Here is an 18449-nt window from a genome sequence, read left to right on the forward strand (position 1 = left end):
TAATGGAAGTTATGGATACCATCACTTTACTGGAACATAAAGACACGTTAAATAAAGACAAAACTGTATCACTCTTAACAGCTTTAACTGATGATATCGAAGACACTACACCAGAAACACACGATAAGCCAAAACACACAAGACCGTTAAAACCTAAAACTGATGAAATCATATCAGGAGGTAAGCTTATTTTCACGTAATACTATTGTCAACCCTAAAAAGTTATATAAATATATATATTATAAAAAAAAAAAAAGAAAAGAACATTGACACAAATATACTTCAATTAACACTATTTACCTCACCTTATTCATTCATACAAACAATATATATATATAGGATGAAATTTATCTAGGATTGGTTCTATCGGTAATATTTTAAATGTTAATATAATTATTATTAAAACAAACGTTAAATTAAATTAGTATATATATATTTACGGATAAAACAATATTTATTTTAATACAATTACGTTAGGAGTGAAAAATTAAAAAAAGAAAAAAAAATATCAATAACGATATAATAACTCACGTTTAAAAATCATTGCATTAAAATGTTTACAGACTAAAGTTACCGCATTTAAATTGTTTTAATAATTATTACATACATTAATATCATTACTTCTACTTTTACAGATATCGTAGAGAAGACCACGGAAGAGGTGAGATATCAATTGATATAATATTAAAACAAATAATCATTTATATATATATTTCTTTTTATATTTATAAACGATATTAATGTTATAATTAAAATCTTGTGAAAATAACAGGAAATTCAAGAGGAAATTATCGAGGAAACTCCTACCAAAAAGATTATTAAAAAGAAGAAAAAGCCACAGAAAATAATCGACGAAGTAACCGAAGAAATAGTTGAAGAATTGATAATAGAAAAACCAAGGAAGGAAAAAGTTCGACCAGTCACCGATGAAAAAGAAGAAGACGTGCAAATTACGGAAATCAAAGTAGAAACTCCTAGAATCGAAGAAGAAACAATTATAATAGAAGAAGAAGAAGAAATAATAGAAACTCCAACGCGTAAAGTAATAAGGAAGAAAATTAAACCTAAAACAAAAGAAAAGGAAGAAAAAATTATCGAAGAGATCATAGAAAAACCATTGGAAAAGATATCTAGCGTAGAAAAGACGAGTTCCGTTGAAATTGTGGAAACACCATCGAAGAAAATTATTAGAAAGAAAACAACCGTTGTCAAGGACGACGGTGTTCCGGAAGAATTGGTGGAAGAATTCGTCATCGAAAAACCAAAAGTGGAAAAGGCTAAACCAATCGTGGAAGAAGAAAAATTAGAAGAAATAATTGAAGTAATCGAGACGCCTACGCAAAAAATAATTAAGAAGAAAAAACCAACGAAGAAAGATGAAACTGTCGTTGTTACGCAAGAAATAATAGAAAAAACATCCGACGAAGGTAAAATTATGAAAGATCAGCAAATAGTTGAGATCATTGAAACGCCATCGAAAAAAGTCATCAAAAAGAAAAAGAGTACGATCACGGAATCTGGAATGCCCGATGAACGTATCGAAGAGATCGTTATTGAAAAACCAATTACCGCTGAAGCATTGGAAGAAATTGTTTTGAGGGAAGGTATACAAATTACAGAAATAATAACGGGATCTTACACGGACGAGTTGCCGCAACGGGAATTAATTTCACCTGAGGAAGCAACGAGAACCGAACTCGAAGAAGAAAAAGTCAAAGTAATCGATGTCACCGTTAAAAAAGCACCAAAGAAAAAGAAGAAAGCTGATGATGTAGAAGAACAGGTGGTCGAGGAACTGGTCGAAGAAATAATTTCGAAAAAACCGGAAAAGAAAAAAGTAACACCTACTGTTACAACGGAAGAGGGTGTAGAAATAACCGAAATAATAACGGAAGATACTACTGATTTCATTCCAGAATTAAAAATCAAGAAAGGTGTTGCTAAACCGAAAGAAAGTATCGAAGAAAAGATTACAAAGGATCAGGTCGTAGTGATGAAGGCTCCGAAGGAAACGGAAGAAGAAGAAGTAACAGAAATTACCGAAGTAACTCTCGAAACGAAAAAACCGAAGGAAGAAAAAGCTATTGTTGTTGAAGAAGAGGAAAAAGAAACACCAAAGACTACAAAGGTTTCGATTAAAAAAGCACCAAAGAAACAAGAAATTAAAGAAAAACCTGAGAAGGTAAAAGAAGAAGTTCCTAAGAAAAAGGTTACGTTTGATGAAAGGAAAGCTGTTGAAAAGGAAGAGGAAAAGCCGGAAGAGATAATTGAAGAAATTCAATTGAAAAAAGCTAAACCGGAAAAAGCAGCTGCCGAGGTACTTCCTAAAGAAGGTATTGAAGTAACTGAAGTAATAACGGAAATAATTTCGCAAGAATTACCAGAAGATAAAACGCCAACGGATCAGGCTCGTCCGGTAACGAAGAAGGAGGAAAAAGTTAAGGTAACAAAAACGCGTGTACAGAAATTCCCCAAAAAACAGGAGGAAGAACAACCTGAGGATATCGTAGAAGAACTTAAAATAGATGAACAAATTACGGAACAACAGAAGACAACGATCGTAACGCAAGAAGGTATTCAAACGACTGAAGTGATTACAGATGTGATGACGAGTGAAATACCAACGGAAGATATACCGAAGAAAGAAAAAGGAATTCCAATCGAAGAAAAACCAGAGGAAAAGCCTGAAGTAACACAGGTGTCTGTTAAAAAGGCACCTAAAAAGAAACCCAAGGAAGAAAAACCAAAGCCAGAGATAGTTGAAGAAATCAAGGAAGAAAAACCTAAACCAGAAATAGTTGAAGAAATCAAGGAAGAAAAACCTAAACCAGAAATAGTTGAAGAAATTAAGGAAGAAAAGCCAGAAAAGATTGAAGAAGTTCCAAAAGTCGAAGAGAAACCTGAAATTAAACCTACTGAGAAATTAAAGAAAAAACGAATCAGTAAGCCAGATGAAACACCGATCCAAGAAGAAGTTCCTAAACCAGTTGATAAAGAGGAAACGATTCAACCAGAGAAACCAGAAGAGATTAAGAAAGAGGAAGAGAAGCCTGTACCAGAAGAAGTAAAAGAGAAACCTAAAAAGAAGAAAAAGAAGGTACCTAAGAAAGATGAAATAGAAGAGTGGGTTGAGCCAGAATATGAGAGACCTGTGTTAGAACCAATGCCAGAAAAGATACAATGGGAACCAACGAAAAAGAAGAAGGAGAAGAAACCGTTAGCTCCAGAACTCCAGAAATTAGAACCACAAAAGATAGAAAGGAAAGAAATTAAAGCAACGAAATTGAAGTTTACAGAACCTCAAGAAACTGTACAATTTGGTTCAATTAAATTGAAAAAAGTAATAACACCGAAGAAAAAGGAAGCTGAAGTTGCAAAAATACCGAAAATATTATTACGCAGTAGAATCACATTTATTGGCGATTACCCACCAGAAATACAGAAACCACAGATTACGGAACTTGAAGAAAATCCTATTCAAGTTGGTATTCTATCGAGAAACGTGGAAGAAGCAATGAAGGTATTGAAGAAAAAGTTTAAGAAGACCAAATTACCGGAAAAAGTAATTACAGAACTTGAGAAATTGGATAAGGAATTCGAGAAATTGAAAGAAATTCCTTTAGAGGAAATAGAAGATAAATCGATATATGAACGTAAACCGAAAAAGAAGAAGGAAGAACCAGAGACACCAAAGAAATTGGTCAAACAGAAAGGTAAGGTTCCTGAACAGGAAGAACCACAACCTGAAGAAATTAAATTAAAGAAAGTACCCACGAAAGAAGTAGAAGAAACAGAAGAGACTCCGAAGAAGCCTGTAAAAGAAGTCGAAGAAAAGGAAGAACCAAAAGAAAAGAAACGAAAGCCTAAAGTAAAACTTGAGCACGAAGATTTCAAACCTACCGAATTTGATAGACCGGAGCTCGAGAAGTATGTACCAGAAGAAATTGAAAAACCGGAAGAACCAAAACCAGAACCGGAACCAAAACCATACGTTAAAGAGAAACGAAAGAAACCTGATCAAGAAATCGAAGAAGTTCCAATTATTCCTGGTAAACCAAAATCTCCGGAGCCAGAAGAAGAGCCCGAAGTGAAGTTTAGGATACCGCAAAAAGAAAAACCAGAAGAAGAACCAGAAACGATAAAACTAAAGGGATGGAAGAAAGACAAACCAGAAGATGAGGGTACAGAAGAATTCCCTGAAAAAGAAGAGGAAGAAATTCCAAAAGTTCCAAAAGATGAGATCGAAGAAGTTACAGTAAGGCCTAAAAAGAAAGAAAAGAAACCCAAAAAGAAGCCTGCAGAAGAAGTACCCGAAGAGGTAACGATTGAGAAACCTGTTGTTCCAGAAGAAGAGAAGAAAGAGGAAGTAGTAGAAGAAGTTACATTAAAGAAAAAACCAAAGAAAAAGCCTGTTCCCGAAGAAGTTACTGAGGAAATAGTATTGCAAAAGCCTGAGCCTAAAGAAGAAGTTCCAGAACCAGTAACTGAAGAGGTAGAGTTAAAGAAAAAGCCAAAGAAGAAGCCTGTAACTGAAGAAGCTGCTGATGAGGTAATTATCAAGAAGCCTGTTGTTGTGGAAGAAGAAAAAGAAGAGGTGATAGAGGAAATTACATTAAAGAAAAAACCAAAGAAAAAGCCTGTTCCTGAAGAAGTGGCCGAAGAAATTGTCTTGAAAAAGCATGAACCCGAAGAAGAGGAAAAAGCTCCAGAACCAGTAACTGAAGAGGTAACAATAAAGAAAAAGCCAAAGAAGAAACCAGTTAAGGAAGAAGCACCCGATGAAATAACGATTGAAAAGCCAGTTGTTCCGGAGGAAGAGAAAAAAGAGGAAATAATAGAAGAAGTTACTTTGAAGAAAAAACCAAAGAAAAAGCCTGTTCCTGAAGAAGTGGTTGAAGAAAAAGTATTAAAGAAACCAGAACCAGAAAAGGTAGAAAAGGTTCCAGAAGAAGTAACAGAAGAAGTTGCAATAAAGAAAAAACCGAAGAAGAAGCCTGTGACTGAAGAAGCAGCTGATGAAGTTATTATTAAAAAGCCTGTTGTTGTAGAAGAAGAAAAAGAAGAGGTTATAGAGGAAATTACTCTAAAGAAAAAACCAAAGAAAGAACCAGTTCCTGAAGAAGTGACCGAGGAAGTAGTATTAAAGAAACCAGAACCTAAAGAGGCTCCTGAAGAAGTAACCGAAGAGGTTGAAATAAAGAAAAAACCAAAGAAGAAGCCTATAAAGGAAGAAGCAGCTGATGAAGTTATTATTAAAAAGCCTGTTGTTGTAGAAGAGGAAAAAGAAGAGGTGGTAGAGGAAATCACATTAAAGAAAAAACCAAAGAAAGAACCAGTTCCTGAAGAAGTGACGGAGGAAATAGTATTAAAGAAACCAGAACCTAAAGAGGCTCCTGAAGAAGTAACCGAAGAGGTTGAAATAAAGAAAAAACCAAAGAAGAAGCCTGTAAAGGAAGAAGCTGCTGATGAGGTAACTATTAAGAAACCTGTTGTTGTGGAAGAGAAAAAAGAAGAAGTGATAGAAGAAATTACTCTGAAAAAGAAACCAAAGAAAGAACCAGTTCCCGAAGAAGTTACAGAGGAAATTGTATTGAAAAAGCCAGAACCTAAAGAAGAAGAAAAGGCTCCTGAAGAGGTGACCGAAGAAGTTGCAATAAAGAAAAAACCGAAGAAGAAGCCTGTAACTGAAGAAGCTGCTGATGAGGTGACTATTAAGAAACCTGTTGTTGTGGAAGAGAAAAAAGAAGAGGTAATAGAGGAGGTAACATTAAAGAAAAAACCAAAGAAGGAACCAGTTCCCGAAGAAGTTACAGAGGAAATTGTATTGAAAAAGCCAGAACCAAAAGAAGAAGAAAAGGCTCCTGAAGAGGTTACCGAAGAAGTTGCCATAAAGAAAAAACCGAAGAAGAAGCCAGTAACTGAAGAAGCTGCTGATGAGGTAACTATTAAGAAACCTGTTGTTGTGGAAGAGAAAAAAGAAGAAGTAATAGAGGAAGTAACATTAAAGAAAAAACCAAAGAAGGAACCAGTTCCCGAAGAAGTTACAGAGGAAATTGTATTGAAAAAGCCGGAACCTAAAGAGGAAGAAAAGGCTCCTGAAGAGGTGACCGAAGAAGTTGCAATAAAGAAAAAACCAAAGAAGAAGCCTGTAACTGAAGAAGCTGCTGATGAGGTGACTATTAAGAAACCTGTTGTTGTGGAAGAGAAAAAAGAAGAGGTAATAGAGGAGGTAACATTAAAGAAAAAACCAAAGAAGGAACCAGTTCCCGAAGAAGTTACTGAGGAAATTGTATTGAAAAAACCAGAACCTAAAAAGGAAGAAAAGGCTCCAGAAGAGGTGACCGAAGAAGTTGCCATAAAGAAAAAACCAAAAAAGAAGCCAGTAACTGAAGAAGCTGCTGATGAGGTTACTATCAAGAAACCAGTTGTTGTGGAAGAGGAAAAAGAAGAGCCAGTAGAGGAAATTACTCTGAAGAAGAAACCAAAGAAAGAGCCAGTTCCTGAAGAAGTCACTGAAGAAGTTGTATTGAAAAAACCAGTACCTAAAGAGGAAGAAAAGGCTCCTGAAGAGGTGACCGAAGATGTTGCAATAAAGAAAAAACCGAAGAAGAAGCCTGTAACTGAAGAAGCTGCTGATGAGGTTACTATCAAGAAACCTGTTGTTGTAGAAGAGGAAAAAGAAGAGCCAGTAGAGGAAATTACTTTGAAAAAGAAACCAAAGAAAGAACCAGTTCCCGAAGAAGTGACTGAGGAAATTGTATTGAAAAAGCCAGAACCTAAAAAGAAAGAAAAAGCTCCTGAAGAGGTAACCGAAGAAGTTGCCATAAAGAAAAAACCAAAGAAGAAGCCAGTAACCGAAGAGGCAGCGGATGAGATTACTATTAAGAAACCTGTTGTCGTGGAAGAGAAGAAAGAAGATGAAACTGTAGACGAGGTAACTTTGAAGAGAAAACCAAAGAAGAAACCATCTGTTACTGAAGAAATTGAAGAAACTGAGGTAACTTTAAAGAAAGCTGAAAAGACAGTAACAAAGGATGAAGTACAGGCTGATATCACGGTAAAGAAAAAGAAAGAAGTTAAACCTAAAGTAGAAGAAGAAGAAGCAGATCAATTGACGATCCAACGAAAGGAAGAGATAGAAGAACCGGTGGAAGAAGAATTAATTGGAGAATTTACATTTAAACGTAAACCACCGAAACAAGCACCTAAAGCAGTCGAAGAATTATATGAAGATGTCACATTACGTAAATTACGACCGAAAAGAAAGCCTAGGACAGATATTAAGGAAGTTACCGAAGTTGAAAACGTAACATTCAGACCACGCCGAACCAAAACTAAAGAAGATGTTGAGCAAGAGTTTAAGATCTCACTTAACACGTACGAAGAAGAAGATATTTCGATGTCTGGTAAAGTTCGTTTAAAACCAAAGAAACGTCCAATGACATATTCAGAAGAAACTGGAGAAGAAACGATTCGACTTATTCAAGAAGTTGAAGATGATTCTGGTCCTGTCATAGAAGAAATCATTGATGAATCTGATGAAGAGGGTAAATATAGTATTGAAGAACTGGAAACCGATGAGATGAAACTTCCTTTGAGAAGAAAAGTAAAGAAACAACCTCGTCCATACTCTGTAGAAGAATTCGAAGAAGGGGATGTACAAATGAAACTGAAACGCGAAAGAAAATATTCATACGAGGAAACAGATGAATCCTTGGCTTTGAAATTAAAAGCTAAAAGACGGCCATCTACCTACGATGAAGGTTTGATAATACTTTACCATTGTTCGCTTTTGCTATTATAATATTTTAATTTTTATGTAATATACTTTCAGCTTCATCACACATATTCGTTATTTCTAACATAATATTTCAGTTCCAGTTAACATCGCGAATACATCATTCCTATTTTAGGTATCCAAAATTTCATTCGATCCTCATACTAAAAACTTGCGATGAAAAGCATATCGGTTTTAAAAATAAAAAAAAACAATAAGAACTATCATCGTCATTATAATAATTAATAGTTGCTTAGCTACATTTAATTAATAATTCATTAATTTTATTTACGACATTTCACATTAAATGTAAATTACAGAAGAAGCAACACTTAGCATCACCAGGGAAGAAGATATTTACGAAGAAGGTAAAGTATTAGCATAATTATACTCATGAAAATAACTATAAAATATATCAATTCTTTTATTAAATTTTTTATCACTTTTTCTAGAAGTGGAGTATGTTGTTCGTGATGGCGATACGATGTATTCAATTTGTTCATACGTAGCAGAAACAGATGAAGCAATTAATCTTGTTGAGGGTGAAAAAGTATACATAATTGGTGAGCATAACACACTTATAAATTATAACTATTCAATAAATAATAAGAAATATACGCGTATAATTATATTGTCTCTTCTAGATCACACAAATCAAGACTGGTGGTTTGTAAAGAAAAATTTAACAGAAGAAAAAGGATGGGTGCCAGCGCAATATCTACTAGATGAAGTACATTACACTATCTATTTACAACGTAAATTACATGAAAAGATCGACAAATTACCTGTATTTGAAAGTAAGTTTCGTTATACTTTATGAACCACAGTAAAATGATTAGAATAATTCAAGCTAATATATTGATAATTTGAATATAGAACCAGCACCAGGAGAAAAGGCATCTGCTCCAAGATTTATTGAGAAATTACAACCAATTCATACACCGGATGGATACACAGTGCAATTCGAATGTCAAGTAGAAGGTGTACCAAGACCTCAAATAACTTGGTTCCGTCAAACCGCTATCATTAAACCATCACCGGACTTCCAAATTTATTATGATGATGATAACGTAGCAACTTTAATTATAAGAGAAGTTTTCCCCGAAGATGCAGGTACTTTTACTTGCGTTGCCAAGAATACAGCAGGATTTGCATCTAGCACAACGGAATTAATAGTAGAAGCTCCTTTATCTGATCATGGATCAGACTTAACTGGACCATCCAGAAAAAGTTTATCAAGGTATTTAAATATTTGCTAATAATTTTTAATAATTATAATTATAAATAAAAATATAGTTTATGCGCAGTGAGGGTTGAAATTGGTTGCAGAAAGTCTAACAGTAGCTAAAAGATTAATTAATTATCTCATTTTCTTTACAGAGAATCTTCACTAGCTGATATTCTCGAAGGAATTCCACCAACTTTCTCTAGAAAACCAAAAGCAAAATACGTCAATGAAGGTGACGATGTGATACTTGAAAGTCGTCTGGTAGCCGTACCAGAACCTGAAATCTCATGGTATTACAAGGATACACAGCTAACCAGCAAGGAAAATATTGTCATCACAAGCGAAAGTGATATGCACATGTACTGTAGTATAGTCAAAATTTCCAAAGTTCAGAAAATACAGGAAGGAAGGTATAAAATTGTTGCTAAAAATAGAGAGGGTGAGGCTAGCATCGAAATACCTTTAAAAGTAAGTGACAAATTAATGGGTTTTATAGCAATGAACAGATTGAAATTCTTAAAATATAATCTTAATTATAGGTCAAAACTAGAGAAAGTGAACCACCAGAAATATTAGAACCATTACAATCGTATGTTGTACGAGAAGGAGAAACCGTTGTTTTATCTACTCAAATTGTTGGTAATCCAGCACCAAAAATAGTATGGTATAAGGATGGCAAACCAATTAAGGATTTAACACCACAACAAGATGGTCATGTAAATACATTGACCATAATCCAACCAAAATTAGAAAATACAGGAGAATATTCTGTTGTTGCTACTAATAATCTTGGCAAAGCTGAAACTCAAGCAACATTGATAGTTGAAAGTAAGATAATATTTCATATTTCATTCAATTATTCACATAATTGCTATTCATAAATTTTCTATAAATCTCTTTATGCTTTTTAATTCAATCATTTTTAACAATCACAATCTATTAACTATTTGTTCATACCGATGACGAGCATTTTGCACTAACATTACCAAATGCTTTACTAATATGCATTTCAGTGACTCTACATCTCAAGTCTGCCTTGCTTATTAACATTGAACAGCAAGAAGAAGAGTTCTGCATCTTATCTTCTAAGGGTATGGGATTTTTTCTGCTTATATTTTCATCTTTTAATTCTATTATTTAACAAGGAAGTATTAAAAAGTTCTATTTTTAAAAAATGTATACAATTTATAGAAATACCAAGTGGTGCACCCGAGCCACCACTATTTACTGAAAGATTCCAAGAAGTTATAGTACCAGAAAAAGGTACCTTCAAACTTGTTGCAAAAGTTACTGGAAATCCTGTCCCAGAAATAACTTGGTTAAGGCAAGTATATTGCAAATTCTATATTAATTGTTATCATTCATATGCATATATATATATGTTAGCATTAAAATATAAAACAAGTGAATTAAACAAATACAAAAATAATGTATAAAAAATGCTCGTATCTTAAAATCATACATGTTGATTATAATAAGGAGAATATCTGATTTTTTCATGTCTAACAATTGGTTGATTATCTTTTAATTTTTACCATTATTTAAATATTTTTTAGTATAAGAATGGATTTGATACCCATTCAAGTAAGAATAATACAAAAAATTACATTAATAATAAAAATTACATACCTATTGATGTACTTCAAATATTAATTTCAATTAGATGAAAATTTTCAACTTGAAGTCATCACTGATCAGGAACGTTAAAACAAATATATTTTAATTTAAACAATCCACAATATTAATAAAGCACAATACTATTTCCGATTTATATTAATTTATTGATAGTTATTCGAAAGAAATGTTTATTTTAATCAAAAAATCAATAAAATTTTAAAGTATAAGTTTGACGTACCGTCATCCACGAAATCCACCGTTAGACTGACACGTGACTTCTGTGTGAATTTTGTTATTGAATATTGTTTATATGGCTTTCCAAAAAAGGAAATTCTATTTGTTACAAATATTGTTTTTCTTATGTATATGTAGCCTTAGGGAACTCATATAAACAACAATAAATAAAAGAAATTTAACTTACTTTCATAAACAACAATAAGAGGATCGAACGGTGAATTTTGAAAAGAACGTTACATCGAATTTATAATTACGTGTATTAAAACTACGATATACATTTTCTTCGATTAATTAACAATTATTTTAATGTATGTCGAACATTCTCAAAGTATGTTACATCTTTCTTTATCCTTCCATAAACAAAAACGCATCTTGCAATAACTAATAGTTAAGGTATATAGTAAAATTCTTTTTATATCCTTTTTATATCCTTTTTCTATTCCATACAATAATTATTTTTAGTTATTCTACACAATAATTTAATATAAATACTTTAACCATAATATATATATATATAATATTGTGTAAATTTTATTTTAAAAAATAGAAATAACGAGCCATTGGAAAAATCACCAAATATAAAAATAAGTTACGACGGGGAAAATATTTCTCTTGAGATTAAAAATGCTGATTCGGAGACAGATTCTGGAGATTATAAATGTGTTGCCAGTAATCCAGTTGGAAAAGCTTCGCATGGAGCTAAAGTTACTGTGGATGTTGATAAAGTAACGTTTACAAAGAAATTAAAAGAAAAAGTCACAGTTGATGAATACAAAATGCTAGAACTTGTATGTGAAACCTCTCATACAGTATCCACAACATGGTGGCATAATGAAAAAGAAATCAGTGGTATGGATCATCGTGAAATTGTTCAAGAAGGACGAGTACATAAGCTGGTCATCAAAAAGACAAATGCTATTGACGAAGGCACATACAAGTGTACTGTCAAAAATCAGACAACATCTAGCACTGTCACTGTGAAACGTATGTATCTTGATTTCATTGTACTTTAGATTTATTTCTAGATTAGATAAAAACCATGTTTATACTTTATTTCATTATTTTACAATTGATTATCACAAAAATTGTAAATTTACTTGAATCGATTCATTTCTACAGCTGCTAAACCTGAGTTTACAAGAAAGCTACAAGACTTTGAAGTAAAGGAACGTGAAACAGCAATTTTAGAAGTTGAAATAACATCTGAGACTGTTGATGTCGAATGGTATAAAGATGGAGTACCATTGAAACCGAGCAATGAAAAACTAGACTTTGTAAAAGAAGGCACAGTAAGAAAATTACTAATCAGAAGTACATCAGTTCATGATGAAGGAGAATACACATGTACATTACTTAATCAACAATGTACAGCTGAAGTTACTGTTGTTGGTATGTATTTGTATATTTCTTCAAATAATATTTAATAATTATCATTTTATATTTACTTATAAAGAACAGTATATAATAAGACATGTATTTAATGTATTTCAGAATTACCACCAGAAATCATTACTAAGATGCAAGATGTGACAATAGCTAGAGGAGAGAAAGCTATTTTCGATATTGAATTAACCAAAGGTGATGCATTAGTGCGCTGGTTTAAGGATAATCAGGAATTACAGTTCTCTGAACATGTGCAACTTTCTATTGATGGCAAGAGACAGAAGTTAAAGATCTATGATACAGAATCTGAAGATGCAGGTGTCTATTCTTGTCAAGTTGGAGAACAAACATCTTCAGCTAAATTAATTGTCGAAGAACCTGGTGTAGACTTTATTGCTAGACTACCAGATGTTACATTGGTACCATTGAATAAAGATGCTACCTTCCTTATTGAAATATCTCAATCAAATATTCCAGTCACGTGGTTAAGGTATGTATAATAATTATTTCCTTTTTACATATTGTATATAAATTTTATGCATTCTGCAATTGTAATAAAATTATGTATAAATTGATTTTATAGAAAAGGAGAAATCATCAAAAAGTCTGAAAAATATGTTATTATTGATGAGGGTAATATAAAGAAACTCATCGTAAAGAAATGTACAACAGAAGATATTGCAGAATACACAGCTGTTGTGACAAATGTAAAAACATCATCCAGATTAAAGGTTGAAGTTATAGAAACACCACCGAAGATTAATCCAAATACTCAGACAAAATATACAGTGAACAAAGAAGATGACATCGAAATTATAGTCAAATTCACGGCAACACCAATGCCAACAGATGAATGGACTGTTGATGGTCGTATTGTTACAAAATCTAAGAGAATTACTCCTTCAATAGATGAAGAATCTGCTGTTTTAACTATTACAAAAGTACAGGAAGAAGATGTTGGTGATTACAACTTGAGATTATTCAATCCACATGGTGATGCTTCTATAGTAATAAGTGTTGCAATTGCACGTAAGTAAAAAGCTTCAATGCAAATAATAATGGATTTTTATATTACTATAAATGTGAGATTATTATAGACATTAATCCCCTACTTAATTAAAAAAAAATTATTTTTATTCAGAACCACCCAGCAAACCAGGTACTCCAGAGCCTTTAGAATTAACAGATGAAAGCATTACATTGCATTGGAAAAAGCCAGAATCAGATGGAAACTTGCCAATTACAGAATACATTTTAGAATACCATGAGAAGGTTGAAACTTCGTAAGTATTCAAAAAAAATATATTATTATATATATTAATCTTTCCATAATCCATAATTCCTTATTACAATTTTTACATACATGTAATTGCTTATTTTTAGATGGATCAAAGTTACAGAAAAGATTACAGAAACAAGTCATAAAGTAACAAAATTAACAATAAACAAGGAATATACTTTCCGTGTAACAGCTGTTAATAAAATAGGTCTTAGCGAACCATCTTCGGAATCACCATATTTCAAAATTGTAAAGCCATCAGAATTAGAGCCACCAATTATTTTGGAACCACTAAAAAGTGTAAATATAGGTTTAAAACAAAGCGTAACACTTTCTTGTGTCATTGGTGGATCGCCAGCACCAGAAATTACATGGTATGTAATTTTATTCATACAATTATAGTATATATATTACATATGAATATTTATAATATATGAATTATTCATCGTTTGAATTGTTCCATTAGGTTCAAGAATAATCAACCGTTTGCTAATGCTAATATAACTTATGAAAATCGTGTAGCAAAATATATAATTTTGGAAACAACAGAAACATCTTCAGCAACATTTACTGTAAAAGCAGAAAATGAAGTTGGTACAGCAGAAACCACATGTGAATTGAAGATACAAGAGTCACCAAAATTGACTGTCGATGAAACATTGGCAAATCAAAAACTACCTGTTAGTTCAGAATGGAAGATAGATGTTCAAACCAGTGGTTTCCCAACGCCAGATATAACATGGTCGAAGAATAGTCAAAAGATAATCGATAAACGAGTATCAACTCATACTGTAGAGAAAATTTCTACTATCTCTATTAACTCTATTATCAGAGAAGATACTGGTACTTACACAGCAGAAGCAATTAATGAAGTTGGTACTTCTTCTATAGATGTTCACCTCAAAGTTATAGGTAAATAAGAATGATAAATGACTTATATCTTTTTGTCAATTATATTTTACATTTCAAATAACTTTATTTTTTAGATAAACCAGGTAAACCTCAAGGACCAATAATAACAAAAGAGATCAGGCAAGATCGTATCACAGTTGAATGGAAAGCACCAGTTGATGACGGTGGTATTGAAATAGAAAAATATACTATTGAAAAATGTGAAACAGCTAAGATGAATTGGACGAAAGTAGCTGATGTTGATAAAGACATAGAAAGTTTCTGTGTACAAAAGTTACAATTAGAAGTAGAGTATATGTTCAGAGTAATTGCTAAAAATTCTGTAGGTGCATCAGAACCTTTAGAATCTGAACCAATAAAGACAAGAAAGTCCGATGGTACATATATAGTCTTAAATTATATTTAAAAATATTTAATATATGTATATCTATATTATTATATTCTATTTTTTCTACTTAATTTTCATAGATCCACCTGGACCACCAAGAGGACCTTTAGAGGTTTCTGGCATGACTAAAACATCCTTCACAATAAAATGGCAAGCTCCAGAAAATGATGGTGGCTCACCAATCATAGATTACACCATTGAAATGACAGAGTCATCAAAGAAAGAATGGCAGAAGGTATATATATATACATAAATTATATAAATCTCAAATATTTATTTTAAAAATACATGGAATTAAATAAAAATAATTAAATTATAGGTGGGCAACACAAAGGCTGAGGTGACAAACATCAGTGTATCAAACCTGAAAACCGATATGGCATACGATTTTAGAATAACAGCAAGAAATAAAATTGGAATGAGTGAACCATACATCTCCGAAGAACCAATTATAGCTGGAAAGAGAGCAAGTAAGTAATAATAATTACAAAATAAATTAATGGATATAAAGAAATTTAATTTACGAATGTAGAAAATCATTGCTACGCTTATAAAATTATTACTTATTATTATTTATCAAAATTTTGCTACTTTAATGCTTATACTTTTGCTTTTGCTTTTGCTTAGAAATAACAAAGCTTACAGATAGCAACTTATACGCATTACTAGGCATATTTCCACCATCAAAAATTGTTTTAAGTAAAAGTAAGTAGATGGCTTGTTTTAATATGTGCATCACACAATTAATATTAACCATTTTTCTCATCCACAAATCTTAATGAGTGTAATAACAAACAAATTTATAGAACAATGTAATAAATATATATTCTATATTTTTAGCTCCACCATCTAGTCCGCTCAATGTTCGAGTAATAAACTTCACAAGTAAAAGTGTAACACTTACATGGTTCCCGCCAGCTAATAATGGAGGAACTGAACTTACAGGTAATGAATATATATATATATATAAATTAATTCTCTAATTTATTATAAAATAATATTATATGCATACTTATATACATATATATTTCTTTACCAAATATCCAACAGGTTACATTATCGAAAAACGACCATTAATTGGTAAAGGTTCAAGATGGATAAAGGTCGTTACTTTGGAAGCTACAACTCACCAATATTGCATTGAAAATTTGAAGGAAAGTGAATTTCTGTTCAGAGTATTTGCTGAGAATAGTATGGGTCTCAGTTTACCTACAAATTCAGAACCAGTTACTCTTAAAACTCACGCTAGTATGTATACCTATAATATTAATGTTCATATATGCAACTATATAGTTATTAATTTAATGAAACAGATTTGTATACTATTCTAATAAAATCTCTATTTCTATTAGCTGTACCATCAGCACCTACTGCCCCACTAGAAATCAGACAAATAGCTGCAAATACAGTGGTTATAGAATGGGGTAGACCAGAATCAGATGGTGGTGCACCTTTAGAAGGATATAGAATCGTTATGAGGGATGCTAAAAAGACTATGTGGATTGAAGTAGGACGAGTCAAGGCTGATATATTAAAGATAAATATAAAAGATCTTCAAGAGAATCATGAGTATCTAGTGAGAATTTACGTTAGAAATGAGGTTGGTCTCAGTGAACCGTTGGAGTCAGATGAGCCTTTTAAAATACTACCAACTTCAGGTACGATACATGTATTATATTATAGATTAATATAATCATATTAACATGTTAATTGCCATGTCTCAGTCACTAATGACTGAGAATATACTTTACATTCAGACCATGTTTGCATCATCATCATGTGAACATCACTGAACAAAGCTCAACAAAAGAGGCTTAGTGCTTAACATATTAATATTCATTTTTCATAAACTCATGCATGTAATCTTTTGTATCTTAGAATTAGCAGTGGTGGAGCCAGTCGCAGAAGCAACGGACAAAGGTGAGCCTGCGTCTGTGAGTTTCAGCACAGAAAATACAAGTTCCTGGCTGCGAGAGCATAACATGGATGCTGATATTCATTCTTACGCTAGAGGAAGACTTCTTAGAAAGGATGAATACTTTTTCCGCATTTGGCATAATGCTAAGAAACTATTCAAATAAGCATTTCTACAATTTTAAACGGTTATTCTATTATTTCTATGAGAATCTATTTCTTATCAAGAATGCATTTGGTACTTGTCGTTACTAAATGCAATGAACAAAACTTTAATCAAGGTTAGGAACAAAAAGGATATTTTTATTTTGATTTATAAGAAAAAGTGAAAGAAGATCAACAAGAAGAATAATCTACGAGCTTTTTTAAACTAACGACACATGTCACTTACAGTTCTTTCATAAAAGAAAATATGATAGGTTAACTTCCTTTTCTTTGGTATTTTATGAACTAAAACAGATTGGACGAGTGTAAGAACTAGTCAGAGGTTATATTACATAATGAGATTACATTATATGATTAAATCAAATGTTTATTTATTAAGAATTTTGTAAAATAATCTCTTTTTGAAAGATTGACAGGTCGAACAAACTAAATTCACATTTACAAATCTGATTAAGCTAGGAGACAAATGTTGACTTAAAAAAAAAGAGAAAAAACGGACTGCTTTTTCGATTTCCTATGAAATATTTTAACAGGAGAACGATAATGCAACTAAACGATAACTCGGAATTGTCCTTTGAATACTTCTCTTATTGAAAAACGTGATATGAATGGCACGATAATTGAACAATTGAAAGTTGAACTACCTTTACACCCTTTTCCCTTTCCCTTCGTCATATATATGTCCGCCCAAGAATGTTGCATACGGTAGGCAACGTTCAGTCACTTATTATTAGAGTTGTTTGGGAGTATTACTTTTAAGTATTTATTATTAATCTGTAATCTATATTTTTAATATTACTTATTATCATTGCCGATAGATTTAATTATATTAATTATTGATTATCGTTGATTTTCGTAATCAACATTTTAAAGGACTGGTCGTAACTGTCGAATCAAAACGAGATTTAAATGTGACATATCTTTGGTATTATCGCGAGACGTAAAATATAGGTGCTAAACAACATCACCAATATAGTACCAAGGATGTGCTGCATTGCTCGTAATTACATTGTAAAATATTTTATGAATTAAATTATCTCAAATTATAAACATAATATTACAGTTTATCTTTTTTATTTTTCAATACTCTTTCCCCCTTCTCTCTTGTTCGACTGATTAAAATTAATAAATATTTAAAGGCAGTCTTTTATTTTCTAGTATAACGCATTGAAAATTAAAAATTAAAAACGAAAGTACTTTTTGGAGGACTTTTAATCAGTGGAATATGTTTAATAGACCCTTGCAGCATCTTTATCAACTATTTGTTATAAATAATTACTTATACACACCTGTAAATTATCAGTTGAAACGTGAGCGTAAAGACTTGACTCGCTGCATCTCGAAAATTGCAGTCTCTTTAAACGCGCATAGTGCAATTAATATTTGTCCGATTTCTTCTTCTTCTTTTTCTTCCGATTTCAACATATAAATATAGAATCTACGTCTGATAGTAATTAAAATTGAATTTGTATCTACTGTACGACGGTCCGACACTTTTTTTATGGTATTTTTTACAGTATTTATTAATAATTAAAAACTCCGAAATTCG

General features: G+C 32.0%; 1 protein-coding gene and 1 long non-coding RNA gene across 9 annotated transcripts in view; one reads left to right on the forward strand and one right to left on the reverse strand.

Moving 5' to 3' along the window:
• Nucleotides 1–17955, forward strand: part of LOC122524056 (titin) — an 89570-nt gene extending 71615 nt beyond the window's left edge. For 4 of the 7 annotated variants that reach the window (XM_043646098.1, XM_043646102.1, XM_043646100.1 and 1 more), the window contains 24 exons: nt 58–180; nt 636–661; nt 773–7763; nt 8098–8145; nt 8230–8340; nt 8422–8574; nt 8654–9017; nt 9158–9473; nt 9545–9833; nt 10197–10329; nt 11407–11843; nt 11979–12248; nt 12351–12732; nt 12826–13271; nt 13384–13525; nt 13626–13895; nt 13988–14433; nt 14508–14810; nt 14902–15056; nt 15141–15291; nt 15662–15766; nt 15872–16069; nt 16174–16479; nt 16700–17955. In XM_043646098.1, coding sequence (XP_043502033.1) covers nt 58–180; nt 636–661; nt 773–7763; nt 8098–8145; nt 8230–8340; nt 8422–8574; nt 8654–9017; nt 9158–9473; nt 9545–9833; nt 10197–10329; nt 11407–11843; nt 11979–12248; nt 12351–12732; nt 12826–13271; nt 13384–13525; nt 13626–13895; nt 13988–14433; nt 14508–14810; nt 14902–15056; nt 15141–15291; nt 15662–15766; nt 15872–16069; nt 16174–16479; nt 16700–16902 — 12368 coding nt within the window. In that variant the 3' untranslated portion in view covers nt 16903–17955. The remainder of the gene's footprint in view (nt 1–57; nt 181–635; nt 662–772; nt 7764–8097; nt 8146–8229; nt 8341–8421; nt 8575–8653; nt 9018–9157; nt 9474–9544; nt 9834–10196; nt 10330–11406; nt 11844–11978; nt 12249–12350; nt 12733–12825; nt 13272–13383; nt 13526–13625; nt 13896–13987; nt 14434–14507; nt 14811–14901; nt 15057–15140; nt 15292–15661; nt 15767–15871; nt 16070–16173; nt 16480–16699) is intronic. The other 3 variants (XM_043646101.1, XM_043646104.1, XM_043646099.1) reach the window with 2 other exon arrangements.
• Nucleotides 1–18392, reverse strand: part of LOC122524059 — a 143094-nt gene extending 124702 nt beyond the window's left edge. For both annotated transcript variants that reach the window (XR_006305450.1, XR_006305449.1), the window contains exon 1: nt 18190–18392. This is a non-coding gene — a long non-coding RNA (uncharacterized LOC122524059). The remainder of the gene's footprint in view (nt 1–18189) is intronic.
• Nucleotides 18393–18449: the final 57 nt, after the last annotated feature.

Source organism: Polistes fuscatus, unplaced genomic scaffold (assembly GCF_010416935.1).
Source record: "Polistes fuscatus isolate 324 unplaced genomic scaffold, CU_Pfus_HIC Scaffold7, whole genome shotgun sequence".
Classification (NCBI taxonomy): Eukaryota; Metazoa; Arthropoda; class Insecta; order Hymenoptera; family Vespidae; genus Polistes; species Polistes fuscatus.